This window comes from Palaemon carinicauda, chromosome 29, assembly GCF_036898095.1.
Source record: "Palaemon carinicauda isolate YSFRI2023 chromosome 29, ASM3689809v2, whole genome shotgun sequence".
In the NCBI taxonomy this organism is placed as follows: domain Eukaryota; kingdom Metazoa; phylum Arthropoda; class Malacostraca; order Decapoda; family Palaemonidae; genus Palaemon; species Palaemon carinicauda.
The window spans coordinates 75,425,552-75,449,035 of NC_090753.1; the positions used below are offsets into that span (position 1 = coordinate 75,425,552).

Below are 23,484 nucleotides of genomic sequence, written 5' to 3' on the forward strand. Positions count from 1 at the left end.
CTTGGCAAAAAAATGAAAAAAAATGAAAAAGGGACACTCGCGGTAAAATGCCCGACATTCTAATATACGGCATCTCAGATAAAAAAAAAGACATGCACGTGTTAGCCCAACCATCAAGGCACACTTTCTAACACATAAACATGAAAAAAAAATGAATAATATACGGCAATTCCTTACTACGTAGTAATTTTTACAAATATTGAAAAAAAACAGAAATTGGTAACCGCAGTTAAATACCCAATATACCAATAACTACGTCGTATCTGACAAAAACAAAGTCATGCATGGGTAGCCAGATCATCTAGACACACTTTCCAACACTAAACAAGCAAAAGTTTTACGACCCTATTTGGCAATATCTTACGGAAAAATGACTTGGCAAAAAAATGAAAAAGGGGCACTCGCGGTAAAATGGTCCTCGTGGTGATGAACGACATTTTAACTAAAAAAAAAATCATGCACATGGTAGCCAAACAATCCACCAAGACTTTCCACAACTGATAACCTATACAAGTTGCACCATTCTACGACAATTTCATAATACGTAATAACTTTGATAATTATGCAAACTACCTTAGAAGGGTAAACTCGGTCGCGAACGACCCCGACGCGTCTCAGAAATCGGGGAAGGAGTACAGCTACAGCAATGCACATCTGGACACTACTAGAGCGTGTAGGGGAGACACCTCCTGCAGGTCGATCACCCACAAATTCAGTCACGGGGGTGAGTCACGTGAGAAAAACCTGTTTTTTTTTGACGCTCGGGGTCGCAAACGACCCATCGTACCTATCCAGGGTTAAGGTCAGCACTAACAGGCCACAATTAAGTAACACTTTTCGGATTCAACTAATATGAAGTCAGTACAGTAAACTAAATGCCGTTATTAATAAGTGTAATAATATTCTAGACAACCTCCAATGAGGTTATGGATGCCCCAAGGAAACCTAATTTCTTATTTCACAACTAATTTGATAATTGCTATTAGAGTTACGAGAATGGCGCCGAAAAATAAAACAGCCCCAACCTTCGACAGTTTAAATACAGTTATAAAATATGGGATAATACTCTGTATCATATATGAACTAATTGGGAGATACTATGACTAACACTTGGAAGAGTAAATAACAAAGAACCAACCTAAAATAGAAAGCCATGCATGAATGCTAACAATACTGATAGAATTGGTGTCCAACCAAACGGTTGAATACCAAACACACAATTACTTAACTGCTGGTACTTTAGTTAAAGGATACTTTGTATGAATGAATTAAGTAGTAAAAAGAGGAAAAATAACAAATGGTGGTTGTGGGTTTGTTCTGGCGTCGGTACTCCGGCTGATGCTGCGGATGACTTCACTCATAGCAGACGAACTTCAGCAACTGAGGTGTCTTGGCAAGTTCAAATGAGCCTGAATCAGTCTCTCTAATATTAACACTCCAGGTCTATGCCTTGCATGTTGATACACTGGTTCTAGAGCAAGGGAGGGAATATTTCTTTGGTATTTATGTTGGCTCTAATTCCCTGTTCTATCCTTACAAATAAAAATAAAACCCACAGTGCACTTTACCCCAAAAATAAAATTTTTGAGATTTTTTTCAATATTTCTTTGCATACTACCCGTACTTCAAAAGTTGAATGATTTTATACTGACAATAAATTGGTAGTTCTTTTAAATACTATACTGTAGTTAGAAGTATTCAAGAAAATAATTTTGACATTTTTACTGTACATAAGTAATTACAATTTCAATATTTTGTTAAGTTTGCCATTGGTTTGCAGATCTTACAATGACCCCTCAAAAGCTATGCACTGCTCACTAAAGATGCTAGTCCAAAACTTTCTCATGAATATCAAAATGGAAGTTTTCATCCATATAGTCTTTCTCTTCCTCAACTAAAAATTCCTCATCGTTATCAAGGTCTTCATCATACTGAGGCAAAGAAAGAAATGCATCGTCCTTGTTCTTTAAACGCCTTTCCTTTCGTAACTGCTTGTACTTTGTGACCCACTGTCGTATTTCTTCAGTTCTAGTAGATACTACTCCCTGTTCAAAGTGAGGTGAAACATGGTACAAGGAAATAGAGTCGCTCTGAGATTTACGATGTTCTGCCCTTGCTCGTGTCATACCTTGTCTAACCTGCAAAAAAAAAAAAAAGGCTTAATATAGAGGTTTAAAATCACAAGGCAGAGGAATAATTACTTTCGTTGATAGCAAATACTGTACTGTATTGTATTTAATACACATTAGAATTACTTAATAGCTCAATATACAATTAATATACAGTACAACTAAAAATAGTTTAAACAGTAATGTTCAACCTATCCGTAATTATGGATGCCCCAAAGTAAACCTAACTTTGGATTTCATAACTAATTTGATTATTGCTATTAGAGTTACGAGAATGGCACCAGAAAATAAAACAACCAAAACATTCGACAGTTTAACTACAGTTATAAATATAATACCTAAACCACCTCTGGTCTCTGTACTCAAGTCCACTTGACTGTCCCCATAGGTACCAGTGGGAGAGTACTGTTACTCCCTCCCGAAGGATAAGAGTGATCATTAAGTTTATAAGAATTAACCGAAAGGCCTTCTCATGCTAAAAGTCACTTTATTTACAACATCCCAAAGGGGAGCACCCAATGATTAAAAAGGGGAGAGAACGCAGGTAATCCAGAAGTTTCACACTCGAGGCCACGTCAGGCATACTCGGCAGACAGTGAAGATCTCTATTAGGTATACAGGAAAAGGCAAACACTTGAGCTGCTTAGGGAAATTTACTTCTAAAGAGAGGAAATTCCAAGTGAACAGAGTAACGCTTCAAGTAAAATTCGTCGTCTCCCTGATCGGCAGCGCAATTTCTTTGGATGCATGATTTCCTTTGTAGTGGAACTCTGTACAGTCTCGCCCCTTAAAGCAAGTAAATATGCACAGTCCTAGTCTCCACATGGTACATTGGAAATGGGAAAGAAGGTTTGTATCCTTGAAGGAACAAATTCCGCATACTTACCTTCTATGCACTTCTGCTGTAAAGCAAGGGCACTAACGAAACACAAAATAAAAGAAAAAATTATTATAAGAAAAGTAAGAAAAGATCCAACAGTTAGACAGGTACCAATGAAAATGATATTTTAATTATAAAATAAATTTTTGAATATACTTACCCGGTGAATATATAATAGCTGCTGCTCCAGCGGCTCGACAGAAAACACACACAAAAACTCGCGAGCGATCGCTATGAAGGTTGCGGGTGTGCCCACCAGCGCCAACTATCGGCCAGATACCGCATATACATGTAAACAGACCCAATTTTTCTCATCCCGCTGGGTCTCTATCGGGTAGGAAGGGGGGGCCTTTAATTTATATATTCACCGGGTAAGTATATTCAAAAATTTATTTTATAATTAAAATATCATTTTTAAATATTTAACTTAGCCGGTGAATATATAATAGCTGATTCACACCCATGGTGGTGGGTAGAGACCAGAGTTAATTAAGTTTACAGCGTATATGCTTAGAGTTTTTGACAGTTATATCATAACAAAACCCAAATATATAAAGGTACCTGGTAAGGAAGTTGACTTAGACGATTACTCTGCCTTATAAGTCTGTCTTCCTCACGAAGCCCAGCGATCCTCTTAGGATGCTGAAAGACTCCCAGGAGCTGAAGTATTAAGGGCTGCAACCCATACAACAGGACCTCATCAAACCCCTAATCTGGGCGCTCTCAAGAAATGACTTTGACCACCCGCCAAATCAACCAGGATGCGAAAGGCTTCTTAGCCTTCCGTACAACCCAAAAAACAATATTAAAAAACATTTCAAGAGACAGATTAAAAAGGATATTGGAATTAGGGTAATGTAGTGGTAGAACCCTCACCCACTACTGCACTCGCTGCAACGAATGGACCCAGTGTGTAGCAGTCCTCGTAAAGAGTCTGGACATCTTTTAAGTAAAATGACGCGAACACTGACTTGCTTCTCCAAAAAGTCGCGTCCATAATACTTTGCAGAGATTTATTTTGCTTGAAGGCCACGGAGGTTGCTATAGCTCTAACTTCGTGCGTCTTAACCTTAAGCAAACATCGGTCTTTCTCATTCAAGTGAGAATGAGCTTCTCGTATTAAAAAATCTGATAAAATATGACAAAGCATTCTTTGACATAGGCAATGATGGTTTCTTAACTGAGCACCATAATGCCTCAGATTTACCTCGTAATGACTTAGTACGAGCTAAATAGAACTTAAGAGCTCTAACAGGACATAATACTCTTTCCAGTTCGTTGCCTACGATCTCTGATAAGCAAGGAATATCAAAAGATTTAGGCCAAGGACGAGAAGGCAGTTCATTTTTGGCCAGGAAACCAAGTTGAAGTGAACAAGTGGCTTTTTCTGTAGAAAAGCCGATGTTCTTACTGAAGGCATGAAGTTCACTGACCCTTTTAGCCGAAGCCAAGCACACTAGGAAAAGTGTCTTGAGGGTGAGATCCTTCAGGGAGGCTGAATGTAATGGCTCAAACCTATCTGACATGAGGAACCTTAGGACCACGTCTAAGTTCCATCCAGGAGTTGCCAAACGACGTTCCTTAGAGGTCTCGAAAGACTTAAGGAGATCTTGGAGATCTTTATTGTTGGAAAGATCTAAGCCTCTATGTCGAAAGACCGAAGCCAACATGCTCCTGTAGCCCTTAATCGTGGGAGCTGAAAGGGAGTGAACCTTTCTCAGATGTAAAAGAAAATCTGCGATTTGGGCTACAGAGGTACTGGACGAGGACACAGATGCTGACTTGCACCAATCTCGAAAGACTTCCCACTTCGACTGGTATACTCTAATGGTAGAAGCTCTCCTAGCTCTTGCAATCGCACTGGCTGCCTCCTTCGAAAAGCCTCGAGCTCTTGAGAGTCTTTCGATAGTCTGAAGGAAGTCAGACGAAGAGCGGGGAGGCTTTGATGGACATTCTTTACGTGGGGCTGACGTAACAGATCTACCCTTAGAGGAAGACTTCTTGGAAAGTCTACCAGCCATTGAAGTACCTCGGTGAACCACTCTCTCGCGGCCCAGAGGGTAGCAACCAACGTCAACCTTGTCCCTTCGTGAGAGGCGAACTTCTGCAGTACCTTGTTGACTATCTTGAATGGTGGGAATGCATATAAGTCCAGAAGAGACCAATTCAGTAGAAACGCGTCTATGTGGATTGCTTCTGTATCTAGGACTGGAGAGCAATAGATTGGTAACCTTTTGGTCAACGAGGAGGCAAAGAGGTCTATGGTGGGTTGACCCCAAGTAGCCCAAAGACTCTTGCCCACGTCCTTGTGGAGGGTCCATTCCGTGGGTATCACCTGACCCCTCCGACTGAGACAGTCTGCCAAGACGTTCAAGTCCCCCTGGATGAATCTCGTCAACAGGGAGATGCCTCGATTTCTTGACCATAAGAGAAGGTCCCTTGCGATCTCGAGCAGCGTGAAGGAGTGTGTGCCTCCTTGCTTGGAGATGTACGCCAAAGCTGTGGTGTTGTCTGAGTTGACCTCTACCACTTAGTTTCGAAGAAGCTTTCGAATATCATCAAGGCCAAGTGGACTGCTAATAGCTCCTTGCCATTGATGTGCATGCTCTTCTGACTTGAGGTCCACAGACCCGAGCATTCCCGACCGTCCAGGGTCGCACCCCAACCCAAATCCGACGCGTCTGAGAACAACACGTGGTTTGGGTTCTTGACTGCTAGGGATAGTCCCTCTCTCAGACTGATATTGCTGTCCCACCATTTCAGGCATGCCTTTACTGGTTCGGAGACTGGGAATGATACCGTCTCTAACGTCTTGTCCTAGTTCCAGTGAGAGGCTAGATGGAACCGGAGAGGCAGAAGGTGTAGTCTCCCTAGTGAGACAAACTGCTCCAAGGATGAGAGAGTCCCTACGAGACTGTTCCAACTCCTGACTGAAGAAACGTTTTCTTTTCAGCATTAGTTGGACTTCGAGCAGGGCTTGTTCTAATCGGTGGCAGACGGAAAAGCCCGAAAAAACTGGACTGCGAATCTCCATCCCCAAATATAGAATAATCTGGGATGGGATCAGTTGGGACTTTTAGGTTGACCAAAAGTCCCAACTCCCAGGCCAGACTCAACGTCCAATGTAGATCCTGCAGACAGCGAAGACTGGACGATGCTCTGAGAAGCCAGTCATCCAAGTACAGGGAGGCTCGGATCCCCGATAGATGGAGGGATTTTGCCACATTCCTCATGAGCCTCGTAAACACGAGAGGAGCAGGACTGAGGCCAAAACACAGGGCTCGAAACTGGTACCCCACATTCCTGTAAACAAACCTCAGAAACGGTTGGGAATCCGGGTGTATAGGAATGTGGAAGTATGCCTCCTGAAGGTCGAGAGAGACCATCCAGTCGCCTTCCATTAATGCTGTCAAGACAGCCTGGTAGACTTCATCGTGAAGTTTGTCTTGACAATGAACACATTAAGCGCACTTGCCTCTTACGTACTCCTGCAGTGAACATGGCTGCCAGATCATTGGAGCCATCCCTGAGAGACTTGTTCCTGCAGAGAACGTGGCTGTCAGATCATTGGAGCCATCCCTGAAAGCCTTGTTTATGCATGACATAATTGTACAGCAAAACTTCAAACGCTCGAAAAAACTCCTAACAGGAGATGGTCTAGCTCTGAAGTCGACCATAAAATCTTGGAGCGTCTCATGGCCAGGTGCCAGGGAGAGTCTATGAGGTTTGAGAAGTCTATCTGGGCAGAGGCAGGAACTCCCAAGCCGAGAACTTCTCCCGTGTCATATCAGACTCTCGCTCTATAAGCCAGCTTAAAAGTAGGGAAAGCAAAGGCTGTCTCCCCCAAACTCCTCCTGGTGATAAACCAGTCGCCTAGCAAACGTAAAGCTCTCTTAGAAGAGCGAGAGAGCACTAGCTTATAAAAACAACGGCTTCGAAGTAGCTAGGCCTAGTGTAAACTCTGACGTTTAGGCGAACGAGGAGCAGCAGTTACAAAAAGATCTGGACAAAGATCCTTAAAAATCAGCATGATTTATTTAAAGTCCATAGAGGGCTAAGCAGCTTTAGGCTCCTCTCCGTCTGACAGAGTCCTCAAGGGAATATCAGTAGGAGGGGGAACAGCAACTTCCTCATCTGGAGAAACCTTGTCCGACAATAGCCGAGTCTCAAGCAAGGGAGAGACCTGCCGTGGTGGCAATGCTTGACAAGCAGAGTCCACACGCACTGGTGCATTAGTAGCGGACCAGGACGCAACGTCATGTAACTGCTTAACAGTCTGTGAACTGTCAACAACAACAGTTGCGGGAGGACGCTCGGCGTCCACTCGAGACTGTTTTGACTGCCTAGTCTGAGCAGTCAAAACAACTCTAGACTGCGGTAGTTGACGCTCAGCGTCAAAACAAGTCAACTCCGCTGGTTGGCGAACGTCCTGAACGTCAACAGGAGCATTAGGAAGCAGCCTAACGTCCAAATGTGGCTGAAAGCCAACACGTGACCGCATTGAGTGAGGCTCTACATATCGTGACTGACGTGACTTAGCTACGCCAACGTCAACAGGACGCACAAAGGTTCGTTTGGGCGGCTGAAGGCCAGGATCTCGATGAGATAAACGGCTAGGATCAACGTGAACCTTATCGGCAGAATAGTCTTCCATAAGAGAGGCAAGCTTATTCTGCATGTCTTGCCGTACAACCCATTTAGGATCAACGGGAATGGTTGCGGTAAGAGACGAGGGTAACGTCTGTGACTGCAAAACCTTGCCAACAAAAAGACTCTCGGAGCCTGTGTTACGCTTTTGTTTATGCGGCGAGCAGTCTTCCGATGACTGCATAGGGTCAGAGCTGTCCTAATAGTTAAAACCAGGACGCTGGACCTGTCCTGAAAGGACTGACTTTCGCTTAAAGGGCCTCGAAACCTTGTTCCACGGTTTCTTATGCGAAAAGCCTTCGGATGACAAGGAGAAAAACGTCTCGCTCGTCTTATGGTAGGGGCGGTGTTGATGAGACACGCCTGAAACCATAGAGGGAACGTCTGTTCGCTGATCAAGTCCTCTCGAACCCATAAGTCGTACGACATTACTTCTCCCCTGGGCTTGGGAGCTTGCAAGAGGTCTCGGACTAGGCGAACGACAGGCACGAACAGACGAACCCTCGGTCGCAACACTGATAACACTTTGCGCAATTATCACTTTATCACTACGATTTTCTGTTTTGCACTTATTTCACTGAAATCGAATTATTTAACAATTCACATTAGGTATGAATAAAACTGATTTCTACCTGAAGAACGCAATTCTACCCTCATCAAAAGGTTATAATTGCGAAATCAGTCGTATAATGTAAGCACATTAATACAAGCAAAAAAAAAAAAAAAACAGTAAAAATATTTTAAGATAAAAAAATCAGTGGCTGGGAAGGAGACTAAACACTAGTTCATTTAAAACTACGTTTTCAATCTCTCACCGTACAGTGCCTTGGGACGAGAATAAAAAACTAAAAACGTTTTATCCTTTCTCCCCGTACAACGACTAGGGACGAGAGTAAAAAACTGACTCGAGAACAACGTTACTCGCTTGGGACGAGAATAAAGATCGGAACGTTCTCTCTCCTCTCTCTCTCTCCGTCTCTATCTCTCTCTCTCTCTCTCTCTCTTGATTTCGCACCGAAGAGAAGAGCCCACTTACCTTTCGTCAATAAACAGGTTATTTGACCAAAGGAAAAAACTGAAAGGTTTTTCAATTAAAAAGTTCCTTTAAAATAGTATTTAAAACATTTAAGCTTTGAAAGAAGAATGAACAAAACGTCAGAATCGATTTACTCTTTCTGCAAAGTGAAACCGTGATACTCTCTCTCTCTATCGTAACGATAGAGCGCAAACTGCGTAGCATAAATAAACTAACCGTTAGTTCATCTTTGAAACAGTACGAAGACTATTCAAAGAAAATCTTTCATAAAATATCTACTAAAAAATATTCATTTAATGTTTTAAATCAATTGCTCTGTAAAAGTTATTTACGATTGAAAGGGCTCAACGTTGTTTAACTTCGGTTTCCAAGTTAGGACCGCCTACTCTCAGGAAAGGTCGCATATAAACAAATCATTAAAATTTATCTTGATGTTTATTATAAATGGAAAGCTAATCGAAGAGGCCTAATAAAGGCGGTTGAGATATAAAATATATAGAGGAAAATCTATAATTAATTTATAACGTGATAAGATAATTGCTAAAAGCCTAAAACACACTTCCGTACTAAGGGAAGGGTCGGCCATTTAAAAGTCAAAGAAAGTCCAAAAAACAATCCAAAGTCATCAAAAATTAAATCTATCCAAAAACGAGTTCAAGATTTAAGTTGAAGATAAAACACCTGTACTGCGAAAGCTCAAACCAAAAGGAAGTACTTCACCAAATATGTTGAGAAAACTCCAGGTTGTACAGCGAGTATTGATACGTCTTGTCGTTAAGGCCGACAGAGAAAAAATTGGGTCTGTTTACATGTATATGCGGTATCTGGCCGATAGTTGGCGCTGGTGGGCACACCCGCAACCTTCATAGCGATCGCTCGCGAGTTTTTGTGTGTGTTTTCTGTCGAGCCGCTGGAGCAGCAGCTATTATATATTCACCGGCTAAGTTAAATATTTAAAATTGTATGTACTCTTTACAGCCAGACACAAAAATGATGTGATACAGTCGGGCAGGAAGGTTTTTCCCCCTTCCTACCACTAACTGAGAGAGAGTGAGTACTGTGTGTCGTTCCAGCAGTGCCAGCTTGGTGTGCTGGTCGAAGTTTTTCTTTTTACCCCGCATGTGTTGTGATTAAAAAGAGCGTATCAAGGCGAAAAATATTGATCTTTTAGTGCAAATCAAAACAAGAATAATTATATAATTTTTTTAACTGAATGAATCAAGCTTGAACTTTAACAATTTACTAAATTGGTTTAGGAAGGTAAAAAAAAAACCTATTTTGTTCTTTTAGAATTCTTCCTAGTTTCTGAATGAATTTTCTAAAACTTAAGGTATTTGTTTCCTTTTACACAATATCAAAACAAAGGTTAAAATGTTCTGGAGCAGCACCCCCACTAATTTTAGCTACAAGCCACCACTGCTACTACAACAAAAATAATATAAAGAGAGTAGCTTCAGAATTCTACCCTGTGGAACATGAGATATAACTGGTATTATTATTCTTATTGTTATCATTATAATTATTATTATCATTACTAGCTAAGCTACAATACTAGTTAGAAAAGCAGGATGCTATAAGCTCTAGGGCTCCATCGGGGAAAAATAGCCCAGTGGAGAAAGGAAACCAGGAGATGAACAAACTACAAGAGAAGTAGTAATGAACAATAAAATAAAACATTTTAAAAAAAGTAACATTAAAATAGATCTTTCATGTATACACTATAAAAACAAGAGGAAGAGATATGAGATAAGATAAAATAGTGTTCCCGAGTGTACCCTGAAGAATGAGAACACTACCCCAAGACAGTGGAAGACCATGGTACAGAGGCTATGGCCCTACCCAAGGCTAGAGAATAATGGTTTGATTTTGAAGTGTCCTCATAGAAGGGCTGCATACTTTATCTAAAGAGTATCTTCTACCCTTGCAAAAAGGAAAGTAGCCACTGAAAAATCACAATGTAGTAGTTATCCCATTGAGCGAAGAAGAAATGTTTGGTAATCTCAGTGTTATCAGGTGTATGAGGACAGAGGAGAGTGTGGAAAGAATAGGCCAGACTATTCGGTGTACAGTATATGCAGGCAAAAGAAAAATTTGCAGTAACCAGAGAGGTATCCACTGTATGACTAACTAGCCAAAGGACCCAATAACTCTCCGGTGGTAGTATCACAGAAAGTTCTAGCACCATCATCATTTTGCTTTCATTATAACGAAATTATAATTAACAAAATTCACAAACAATAACTCTGTTGTTGGTTACTTAAAGACTAAATGAGATCAAGCATAGTACAGTACAGAGCCTCCAACACTAAAGATATTACACTGTCGTTTACAAGATAACTTCCAGTGAACTAGGTTGGGTGGCTTATTCCTTGTATTTCAGAAATCTTACAGAGCAACAGACATAACACTATTTGATACAAGAAAATTCCAGTTAAGTTCAGACACCAAGAAAACATCTATTTATGAAGTAAATCTTAAAAAATATAGTTCAGAAAAAAAGTAACAAGGAATTATTAAAATCCGTCTATATGTCTGATATCCTGTCTTGCTAGTTAGGAATTGTTTTATATTCCTTGAACTAGAGCAAAGTTGTTAGGATGTAACTAAGGAAGGGCCTTCCTTTAACACTTGTTTAATGGGGGATTTATAGCTCTTCTTGTTATTGAAGATTGTGAGATTTTGTGGTGACCATTTTTTTCCTTTTTTGATTCTACTGTAACTGTTGACCGTCTGGTTAAGAAATATTTTATCACATGATACAGCAATAAATTCCCCATCAGGAAATGACTTGGGCACCACTAGTACCAACTGCAAGACACTGATATTTATATTTCCACATACTGATATTTGAATATTGCTTATAATGTTCATGGAATAGAACAAATATAGGTACTTTTGTGTGAGAAGCCTGAAAGATTTCTTTATGTGGGGGTACTACTGGGTGATAGGAGGATAGATGTGAGCGAGGCAAGAGAGCGTGCTAGAAATAGGAATGAATGGCGAGCGATTGTGACACAGTTCCGGTAGGCCCTGCTGCTGCCTCCGATGCCTTAGATGACCGCGGAGGTAGCAGCAGTAGGGGATTCAGCATTATGAAGCTTCATCTGTGGTGGATAATGTGGGAGGGTGGGCTGTGACACCCCAGCAATACCAGCTGAACTCGGTTGAGTCCCTGGTTAGGCTGAAGGAACGTAGAGAGTAGAGGTCCCCTTTTTGTTTTTGTTTCTTTGTTGATGTTGGCTATCCCCCAGAATTGGGGGAAGTGCCTTGGTATATGTATGTATGTACTACTCATGGCATGGCCTGTGTTTCACATTGTTAATACTGTGGTTCTATAGGTTATTTGACGTGTACCTTCTGCCCTTAATATTTTTTAGTTTCTCTTGGTTTCATCCAGCATAGCTATCTAGCCTCTTAAGAGCAAATCTTATACTGTAGTTGATATCCACAGATTTAACCAAGACTTGGGGATCTCGATAAACTGTTCTATATATAAAAAACAATATTTCATTCCCATAAAATCTTTCTACATAACAGAATCACCATGTGGTGGAACAGAGGAATGAAAAAAAACAAACAAATAAAAGAAAAAAAGTAACCTCTCCACTCATTAAACTTTTTTCTTGATGCTGATAGATTTTTGAAAAGCTCTCATTTTACATGTGAAACATTTTGCAGATAAAGCTAAAATTGATTAGTACATGTAAAGTGAAGTTAAGTCTTAGCTACTGTAGATTACCGTTACAAAATTTTGGCTATACTATTGTAATCTTATATATAGGCACCAGCCACCCGTGGAGATACTACCACTAGGGAGTTATGAGGTCCTTTAACTGGCCAAACAGTACTGCATTGGATCCTTCTCTCTGGTTACAGTTCACTTTCCCTTTGCCTACACATACACCGAATAGTCTGGCCTATTCTGGGAGGAACGTAGAGAGTAGAGGTCCCCTTTTTGTTTTTGTTTCATTTGTTGATGTCGGCTAACCCCCAAAATTGGGGGAAGTGCCTTGGTATATGTGTATGTATGTATTCTTTACAGATTCTCCTCTGTCTTCATACACTTGACAACACTGAGATTACCAACAATTCTTCTTCATCCAAGGGGTTAACTACTGCACTGTAAATGTTCAGTGGTTACTTTCCTCTTGGTAAGGGTAGAAGAGAGACTTTAGCTATGGTAAGCAGCTCCTCAAGGAGAAGAACACTCCAAAATCAAACCATTTTTCTCTAGTCTTGGGTAGTGCCATAACCTCTGTACCATGGTCTTTCACTGTCTTAGGTTAGAATTCTCTTGCTTGAAGGTACACTCAGGCACATTTTTCTATCTAATTTATTATCCTCTTGTTTTGTTAAAGTTTTTAAAGTTTATATAGAAAATATTTACTTGTAATGGTACTGTTCTTAAAGTATTTTATTTATCATTTTTTCCTTTCCTCACTGGGGTATTTTCCCTGTTGGGGCCCCTGGGCTTATATCATCTTGCTTTTCAAACTAGGGTTGTAGCTTAGCAAGTAATAATAATAATAATAATAATAATAATAATAATAATAATAATAATAATACATACATATACCAAGGCACTTCCCCCCAATTTTTGGGGGTAGACAACATCAACAAATGAAACAAAACAAAAAGGGGACCTCTACTCTCTACGTTCCTCCCAGCCTGACAAGGGACTCAACCGAGTTCAGCTGGTACTGCTAGGGTGCCACAGCCCACCCTCCCCCGTTATCCACCACAGATGAAGCTTCATAATGCTGAATCCCCTACTGCTGCTAATAATTAGTTGAGGAGCTGCTGTATTTACTTGTAAAAACAGCAAAGTAGGAGGAATTCAGCATGAAACACCAGCTTCAAAAAATATACAGTACAGTCATTCGTGGATTTGCTATAACTCAGTCCACAGCAGGCATTAAATAAAGAAAATGAAAATAAGATTTGCATAGTGATGTGAATAAAATATAGTAAGACCTCTATCTAGAGATTATGCCTTTGCAGTTTCGATAACCCACTTTTGAATTATAAGTAATCTTCTTGTGTACCGTAGCAGGGATAGTAATGAACAAGTATAAACTACAATATCATATTAGAGATCTCATGAAAACAATGTAGTGAGTTACTTAGGGTATTAGTCAACCACATGTAGGCAGTGCTAGATTTCTTTAGGTGGTTATGAGTTGACTGACCTTAGAACACCAATCATTTTTGTTTCTTGATCTTTGCAGTAAAATAGAAAAGATTGAATATAATTTTCAATAGTATAGAATTAACAAAACTCAATACATTACCACATTTAATATTTTTTGGGTGTTAACTCCCAAGACATCATCTCTCATAACGGGCAGGTCACTGGGAAGATCCATTTTATCGTCAACTTCTTCGAGAGATAAAGAGTTTGATAATTTGAGAGCTTCTCCAAAAAAGTCTTCATCGCTTTCTTTGGTAATTTCAATTAAATTCTGCAATAATGACAAAATTTGCATTTCAGTAAAACATAAAAGCCTGAGCAATTAATTACTGTATATTATAAATAGGCTTTGTATATACACTCACACAACTGTAGGCTTAATAAAGGTTTTTATGATAAGTGTAAATATGTTTATAATTCACTGATAACTGGCATCCTTAAACATTATATTATTGTATGACAGATTTTAAATATAACACATTTTAAAATCAAATTTGAAAGCAATGCAAAAAATAAAATCGCAACCAATCTTAAAAAGTCAGCAAGGGTGTTCTTACTAACTACCTCTTTACTTTGTCTGCAGACCAAGCATAAACAGTAATGCACATAAATTGAGGGACATGAAACGAAAGCACTATAAGAAATTTTAGAATCTATAAAACAAGTTTTCCAGTTATCTTTATAAAATATCTATTTTTCTAAGCTTTACAAACTTGAGTCCTTTAAAATATTGAGACCATGTAAGTTTTCAATAGAACTGGTATTGCCACTAAAAGGCTAACGAGGTAGTTGGTTAATGGCCGTTGGTCTGAAAGGTAAGCTCCCACTCCCTAGGACTGAGAGGGGTGGTTGAAGTGGAAAATTAAATTTAGTTTGTATTGCTAGGAAAAATCCACATCACTTTTAAAATTCGTTATTTCTTCCAACTCGTAGGCAAACCTTTCATCCTTTGAAATAGGAAGGCTAACTTACAGGTGAGAAAAGTCCCCCAAGAACCAAACCTGTTGGTTCTTTTTCTTCCCTGGAATATGACAGTCTCCCTGGTACCTCAAGGGAGTGAGGGAGATGACTAAAACAACCTCCTATCAGCTCATCATATGGATGAGTAGGCTGATAGGGCCTGGCATGTACTTGGTACTCAGTCGATAAAGGAATCTTTTTCCTCCAAAGGGGAGACACTGTCTGAAATTAAATACCTGGTGAAAGATGGCCAGATAGTATGTATTCATTCCACTATCTTCTCCTTCGTAAAGGAAGGATGGGGGGTAACTACTACTTACACAGTCTAATAAGAATGAAGTACAGAACTGTAGCTTACCGGCATCAATGTCAGATCCAGCGAGTATAAATTCTTCAACCCCAAATTGGGGGAAGGAAAGAAGTAGAAGAGCCAGTCATTCTATTCTTCCTGGCTTATATTAAACATGTTCCAGCTTTGTTGTTGACTAGCAAGTACTTCCTCAAACATTCTTGGCATACTTGTGTCTTAAATAAATTGAGGCAGATGCTTTTCTTATACTGACAATAAATCTGACAAGATCAGGTGGCCTTAGTGAAAGCCACACCCCTCCAACGCATATGAGAACAGTTGCATGTTTATTGTTGGGGGTCTTTCAACTCCCCTGGGGAAGTTCCCTTCCTTCAACCAACAGGAAAGATTGGCCAGTACCTCTTGTCCTGCTGGAGATCGATCAGTGATCCTCCAGCACCACTGAAGTAATTGTAATCACTGGTGGAAATGCCTATGACTCTAAGGAATGAGCTTATACAGCAAGGGAGGGAGGTCAAGAAGACTTGCCAACATCAAGCTGGAAGTACAGTCTGGCCAGAATTTACACTACCTCTCTGAGCTTGGTGATGAGATAGAAGGATGGAAACTCTCTCGCTGCTGCCCTTTCTACCATGCCCATATATTTTAACCTCTGCTTGGGTGTGAAACTCAACAAAAAGCAAGAAGGTTACCTCGATCTTGTAGCATCTGCCTCTCTGAGGTCAAGATTAACCAATTGTTGGGATATATCAAAAGACGTATCCTGTATGAGAGAGATCCAAGCTGCTACTAGATTGAACAATGAATCAACACTTGGAGAGCTGTGCATAGTCATAACAGAGGGTCTTGAACTAGTACATCTGCTTCATTGAGGAAGGAAAAAATGGAGGACCTTCCAAGAAGACTAGTGAATGGATACTTGGAAGTAAGAGGACTAGTGAATGGGTACTTGGAAGTACGCATTCTTCAGATCCAGTGAATGCATGAAGTTTCTTTCTCTGTTCCATCCTGAACCTAATTTGCTTTAAACTGGTTCAGGGGAGAGAGGTCGATGACTGGTCTCCAGCCCTCAGCTAACTTCACCAGGGAGAACTGATTGTAGAAGCCTTGAAATCCAGCTTTGATGCCTTTAAGACCAATCTTCTCCTTACTACTGCTGGAGAGTTATGAGGTCCTTTGATTGGCCAGACAATACTACATTGGATCCTTCTCTCTGGTTACGGTTCATTTTCCCTTTGCCTACATATACACCGAATAGTCTGGCTCATTCTTTACATATTCTCCTCTGTCCTCATACACCTGACAACAATGAGATTACCAAAAAATTCTTCTTCACGCAAGGGGTTACTGCTCTGTCATTGTTCAGTGGCCAATTTCCTCTAGGTAACAGCAGAAGAGATTCTTTAGCTATGGTAGGCAGCTCTTCTAGGAGAAGGTCACTCCAAATCCAAACCATTGTTCTCTAGTCTTAGGTAGTGCCAAAGCCTTTGTACTATGGTCTTTCACTGTCTTGGGTTAGAGTTCTCTTGCCTGAGGGTACACTTGAGCACACTATTCTATCTTATTTCTTTTCCTTTTATTTTGTTAATTTTTTTATAGTTTATATAGGAGATATTTATAATAATGTTGTTACTATTCTTAAAATATTTTATTCTTCCTTGTTTCCTTTCCTCACTGGGCTATTTTTCCAGTTGGAGCCCTTGGGCTTATAGCCTGCTTTTCCAGCTTGGGTTGTAGCTTAGCAAGTAATAATGATAATAATATTACTTTCACCTCTGCAACAATGGTAGGTTTTTCAGCAACAATGGAGGATAGTTACAAATGCAATCGGTCTTGCGATCAAGTGTGAGAGCTCCACTGAGGGGCTACTCACGTAGGTTGGGGCTCCTATACTGGCAATCCCCGGGTTGGAGGGTAGGTACAGAATATTTTTTTTAAAGCCTAACAGCTCGCGCTTCATTAATTACAGCACTGTGACAAGGAGGTAAGATTCGTCAAATTAACAACAAATTTTAATTATAGGTCTCAGCATTGTGACCCTAAACCAAAAAATAACTTAAATCCAACTGATCTTCTTAATTAAAAATTGCAAAATATATATTGCAATTATGTCAACATATTTAGAAAAAACCTTTACCTTGATTTTATCATCAAATTCTTCTTTCAAAACCAAGTTAGTTTTCATATGGTGAGTGGGATCTGATGGCACGAAGTCTTCTCCAAAGTCGGCTATAGCAAGACACCTCTCCACTTCCATCAGTTTATAGTAGCGGTGATCTATAGAAAAAGGGCAAGTCTATTTAGCCGACAAAAACATTTTAAACAATCATTTATTACTTTCAAGAGATTCTGAACACAATCTGGAGGAAAATTATTCTGCTTTATCAATTAATTTGATTTTAATACAATCCTCTGATTAACAACATACCTCTCAGGATTAGACACGGGTCATTACAAAGGTGACATGGCAGAACTAAATTATTAAAAAATATCAAATCTTAAAAATGATTTGTATTTTCTCAGCAAAACTAACTTGCGTCCTTAATAGGAGTTTGATTTCAGAACCGTTAAAATGGTTGTTAAGCTTTCAATGAGATTGTTGTAGTTACTACCAGGTGGAGGATAAGCCCAGCTCACCCAACAATTAGCAGAGGTCCCACTTTTGACCTTCAACCTAAGACTTGTGGGGTGGTTGAGATGGGAAGTTCAACTTGAAAAACTCTGGCTTGTACAGTTAGGAAAAATACAAATGAATTGAAAAATTTGTGATGTTTTCTTACACGAATTCAAACCATTGTCTTCTAATAAGAGACTTATCCTTAAGAGGAAGGAAGTCACTATATCCAAAACTGGGTGGTTCACTTTCCTGGTTTTGTTATGGCAAATGGTCCCATAGAGGGAACTGAAATGATGACTTGTCGACCAATTCACGATCAACACAAAGATATAGGTTTTAAGCTAAGGCCCTACCAAGTAACTGGTAGGTCATGAAAGAACCTATATCAATGTAGAGGATATGTTTTCTAAATGTATGATAATTAATAAGAAATGAGTTTACTTATATTTTGATCATCCTCTTCCTTGTCTGGAGGATGAGAGGAGATACTTCAATAGAAAAACTTGTCTGTAAAGAAAAGTTGCTCAATCACGCAGCTCAACTGCCTTTATCATCCAGTCCAGCACATAATGGCATGACTGCTGTACCCCAAAAGGAGGGGAAGAAAGAAGAGGAGAAAAGGCCAGCAATTCTTGCCTCTCGTTCTAGACTTACGTCAATAATATGACTGCTGTACCCCAAAAGGAGGGGAAGAAAGAGGAGGAGAAAAGGCCAGTAATTCTTGCCTCTCGTTCTAGACTTACGTCAATAATATGACTGCTGTACCCCAAAAGGAGGGGAAGAAAGAAGAGGAGAAAAGGCCAGCAATTCTTGCCTCTCGTTCTAGACTTACGTCAATAATATGACTGCTGTACCCCAAAAGGAGGGGAAGAAAGAGGAGGAGAAAAGGCCAGTAATTCTTGCCTCTCGTTCTAGACTTACGTCAATAATATGACTGCTGTACCCCAAAAGGAGGGGAAGAAAGAGGAGGAGAAAAGGCCAGTAATTCTTGCCTCTCGTTCTAGACTTACGTCAATAATATGACTGCTGTACCCCAAAAGGAGGGGAAGAAAGAAGAGGAGAAAAGGCCAGCAATTCTTGCCTCTCGTTCTAGACTTACGTCAATAATATGACTGCTGTACCCCAAAAGGAGGGGAAGAAAGAGGAGGAGAAAAGGCCAGTAATTCTTGCCTCTCGTTCTAGACTTACGTCAATAATATGACTGCTGTACCCCAAAAGGAGGGGAAGAAAGAGGAGGAGAAAAGGCCAGTAATTCTTGCCTCTTGTTCTAGACTTACGTCAATAATATGACTGCTGTACCCCAAAAGGAGGGGAAGAAAGAAGAGGAGAAAAGGCCAGCAATTCTTGCCTCTCGTTCTAGACTTACGTCAATAATATGACTGCTGTACCCCAAAAGGAGGGGAAGAAAGAGGAGGAGAAAAGGCCAGTAATTCTTGCCTCTTGTTCTAGACTTACGTCAATACCCCTTTGTGAGGGAGCTTGGTTTGCTACAAAACATGTTGAGCATCTACAACTAGACCAAAGGGAAAGGTATCCAGGGACCTCTGGGTATATCCCTGAAGGTAGCAGGTAGTGAAGGCTGTCTGTAGCTTCCTTAATCCTGGCCTCAGGACCTGCGACACTGACAGGTTCTTTGGAAAGCTAGGTAGATCCAATACCTCTAACTTCCTGCGATCAAGCCTGGATGGTACATTCATTACCTCAATGGTTGTGGGATAGTTTCACAAAGCCAGAAAGAAATAGTGTTTTTGGATATCTTCTTTACCCTTCCAGTGCTGGGAAAGTCTCTGTAGCTACAGTCTGAAGCTTTGAATTCTCTTCAGGGAGTGCTGTAATGCCCTCACAAGACAGAGAAGTACTCAGCTAGTCACCTCTTGTAGAGAGGAGAAGGAGAAGGAATCGAACATGGAGTCTTGAATTGCTAGGTTCTGGGTCTTAGTCACGCACTTCGTTACAAAGGATTTATGACATGAAATGCCGTGTTGCTTGCCTGTTCGCTTCACCAAGGCTAGAAAGAAGATAGTCTTGAGGGTCAGATCCCTAACTAATGCCTGTCTCAAGTGACATCCAATTCCAATGGCTCGGATTCCCTTGGAAGGCAAGACTGTTTGAAGCGCCTCATGAGCACACGCAATTTCCACGAAGAGGAAAAGTATAAGCCCTTCAGTCTGAAAACCTGGTGTCCAGACCTGAGAGATAGCTTTTCACTGGGGAGACCGAGAGGCGCTTTTCTCGACAAAGGTAGACGAGGAAATCAACAATTTACTGCATAGAGGATGCGACCAGAAAAGTATTCCTTCTACAACACCCCTGGTAGACAGCAACAGAGGATCCTCACAGGTATCCAGACATCTCATGTGCAGTGGCTCACAAAAAACCTTTGGCTTAGAGATGCGGAATAGTTGCCACCTGTTAACATCACAGGATGTGGTGCCTCAGAAGGTGGAGATGACAAATGAGGGTGGGCTACATGGGTAGTTCTCTTGGTACTTCGACAAGGAGCATCAGTAAATCAGGGTAACATTTGGCTTGTGACCACTTGGGTAGAGTCGATGCCGTTTAGACTGTTGAGTAATCGGTGAATCAGGCAAAGGGGTGGAAAGGCGTACACGTCCTTAACTATCCCAGGACTGATGGAAAGTCTCCTCAAATGTTGATGACGGGTCTGGAATTGGCGAGCAGCATATCGGAAGTTTCTTGTTAATCCGCGTGGCGAACAGGTCAATTTATGGTGAACCCCAAAGAGTAAGAAGCCTTTCCCCCACACTGAGATGAAGGGATCACTTTGATCCTACAACCTATCCCTGGAGAATGAGTGTCTGCTAGAACATTCTTCCTGCCTAAAATAAGTCTTGCTGAAAACTCTACAGGATTGTCGACTGCCCAAGTGTGTGCACCTGCTTTGCCATCTCTCAAAGGATTTGTGAAATAGTGCCCTCTTGCTTGTTAACGTAAGCCACAACAGTAATGTTGATGCTCATCAACGCTAATGAGCACATATTAATCTTTGTTGGAAAACTTACAATGCTATTAGCACTACTTGCATTTCCAACAAGAGTATATGCAGATGCTTTCCTTTTGTGGATCATGTCCCCTAGACGGTCTGGTTCCCCTGGTGCGAGTCCAACCCCTACTTGGATACATCTGTGAACAGCAGCATTTCTGAACCTGAGGAGTTGAGTAGAGTTCCCTTTCTGACACTTTTGACACCAAAAGCCTCTCCTCTGGCTTACCACCCAACACTTCACAAAGCTCAAAGATGGAGGTCTCAAGCTTGAACTGTGTTAATAGGGAATGGGTTTGGTCACAAATTCAGGCAAAACCCTTAAAAAAAAAACCTTCCAATATTAGCGGTTAGTACAAGAAAGTTCATATAACAACTTTTTTTAGCCAAGGTTACTTTTTGCAAAAACACAGTTTTGAAGGTTAGAATTCTGATGACCTTCTCAGAGCCTTAAACAAAGCATATGTAAGACTTGAGAACAAAATCACATCCCACTCTGGAGGCCTGAAGTTTCGGTGTGGTGTAAGACTGCTTGAAGCTCTTAACAAGCATAGACAACTCCCAAAAGGAGGACAGGTTTATCCTCTTCAGTCGGAAGACAAGGCTCAAGGCTCATCATTACCCTTCCACAGCAATGACTGAGAGGAGCTTCTTGACAAAGATCAATAAGTAAGTCCTCGATCTTAGCGAAAGATGCTAATAGATTGGGCGACAACTCGGTTTATGGCTATCTGGGAGTAACCAGGTTCATCCGAGACCTGGCATAATCAACTTTAAATTGATCAGCCAGCAAATCAGACTGAGAGGGTTAAAATAATAGGTATCCTGATGATCCCATTGATATTCCTCTATCACTGCCCATGCATTCAGAATGGGGAAAAGAACACTAGGAGCTTCCTGTTTAGCCATTGGACGAACAAATCAATTCCTGGTGAATGCCAGAAAGCAAGAAATCTATCCAATGCGTAAAGATGTAGGGACCACTCCAACCCTACAACATGCCCCTGACGACTAAGCATATCTGCTGGTAACTTTCCCTTCCCTTAATATATTTGAATGCCGGTTCTATGGCATGATTTGCCATCCAAATGTGTATTTGCATTGTGACTTGCAAAGAGGTGGGGTAATCATGACACCTAGCTTAATGACGTAATCTATTACAGCAGTGTTGTTGCACATCAACACTTCTGGGGCTTCCTCAAACATTCTTGGAGTGCTCGTATCTCCAAACCTTGATGCGGATGCATAACTTTGGGTAACCACATAGCAGGAGCAACTAGGTTGCCCAGGTGAAAGCCCAACCCCTCCTTCTACAAATCTAACAGCTGTTACATGTCTGGAAGCAAGGAGTTGAGAGAGACTTCCCTGGTGAGGTTTTCTTTGTTCAGCCCTCAAGTAAGATAGGCTCATACCTCCTGCCCCAATGGAATAGGATAGAAAGGGGGATCTCTGGAGGCTGATCAGTTATCTTCTAACACTATGAAAAATGAAATATTTAAAGTCAGGAAAAATACAAATTATTTAAAATTTCTGTATTTTTTTATTTTTTTTTGTATTTATATAGTTTTAGGTCTTTGTTAACTTTTTATACTTTGGTCCCTTAACATTGTCTCATTATATATATTTTTTTTTTTTTTTTTTTTTCAGCAAGCCCTACTCCCTGTAGGGCTTCGAGATGCTAGCTAGAATTGCAGTCAGGCAGTAGAGGAACATAATTTTTACAAGTTCTCAACCTGTGGGGCATGTGGAATACTGTACTGAACTGCAACAATAGGATTCAAAAGTGAAGAAAGAGATGTTTGTGGATCCTGCGTACTGTAAAAACAATAAGTGAAACTTGTGGGGACGTTATGTAGAGATTTTAAGCTTGTGATCCGATGTTTTAGAGTTTTTACTGTGGAGGATTCTTAGGATATTAAGGCAGAGGACACCCTAGTGAAAGAAAACCCTACGGTTAAGTAAGTAGTCGGAGATTTCTGTCCAGACTGTTCACTCACTGCGTAGATCGTCAACTGCAATGTGGTGGGGTTCTCCATTAAGCTTGAAGTTTTCTTAGGCCATAAGCTTGGAACTTTGTCTTGACTATGTTGGCCTTGACCGAAAAGGCTTTGTCTTAGTCCTAACTGCCAAGATTGGCTGCTGGTAACTTTTTTGTCTGAATATTTAATGTAGCAGTGGTGTTGCTTGGCGAGATCATTGGACCACCCAGGCTACAGCAACGTACACACTATTGCGTTCATTAAGGCACTATAATAAGTAGATTTCTGTAACATGGCTTTAGGAAGTCACTATACTGCATGTGATATTTAGCCGTCCCTTTTGAAAGTAGCACTGAGAATAATAACCTTTTTTTTAATATATTACATAATCTTTTTTTGTCTTTTTGATGTAACGGTGAGAATGTATAGATAGGTCAGATGTGTAACATTGTCTTACAATCCCTTTGATCCTAGTGGAAACAACCATTCAAATTACATTTGAATTTAGCCCAGATATATACACTGTTATGTCTTTAATTATGCTTATATATAGTGTAGATTAAATATTTACAGGATTGATTCCTAAGAAGCTCTGCCTGGAGATATCTATGTCTCTCCTTCTGGTTTTGAAGACCTGCATTTTGATACTATTGTATTTTTCTTTTTCCCTCATGAATGAAATTTTTTTTTCCTTTTCTTATAAACCGTAAGCTTTTCCTTCCCCTGCATAT

The 23,484-nt window shown here is 40.5% G+C and overlaps 1 protein-coding gene across 1 annotated transcript in view; it reads right to left on the minus strand.

Moving 5' to 3' along the window:
* Positions 1–1,707: 1,707 nt before the first annotated feature.
* The window catches only part of LOC137622251 (uncharacterized), an 80,371-nt gene continuing 58,594 nt past the window's right edge, over positions 1,708–23,484 (minus strand). The window contains exons 4-6 of the mRNA XM_068352768.1: positions 17,291–17,430; positions 13,984–14,154; positions 1,708–2,138 (exon numbers count right to left, since the gene is read on the minus strand). Coding sequence (XP_068208869.1) covers positions 1,827–2,138; positions 13,984–14,154; positions 17,291–17,430 — 623 coding nt within the window. The 3' untranslated portion in view covers positions 1,708–1,826. The remainder of the gene's footprint in view (positions 2,139–13,983; positions 14,155–17,290; positions 17,431–23,484) is intronic.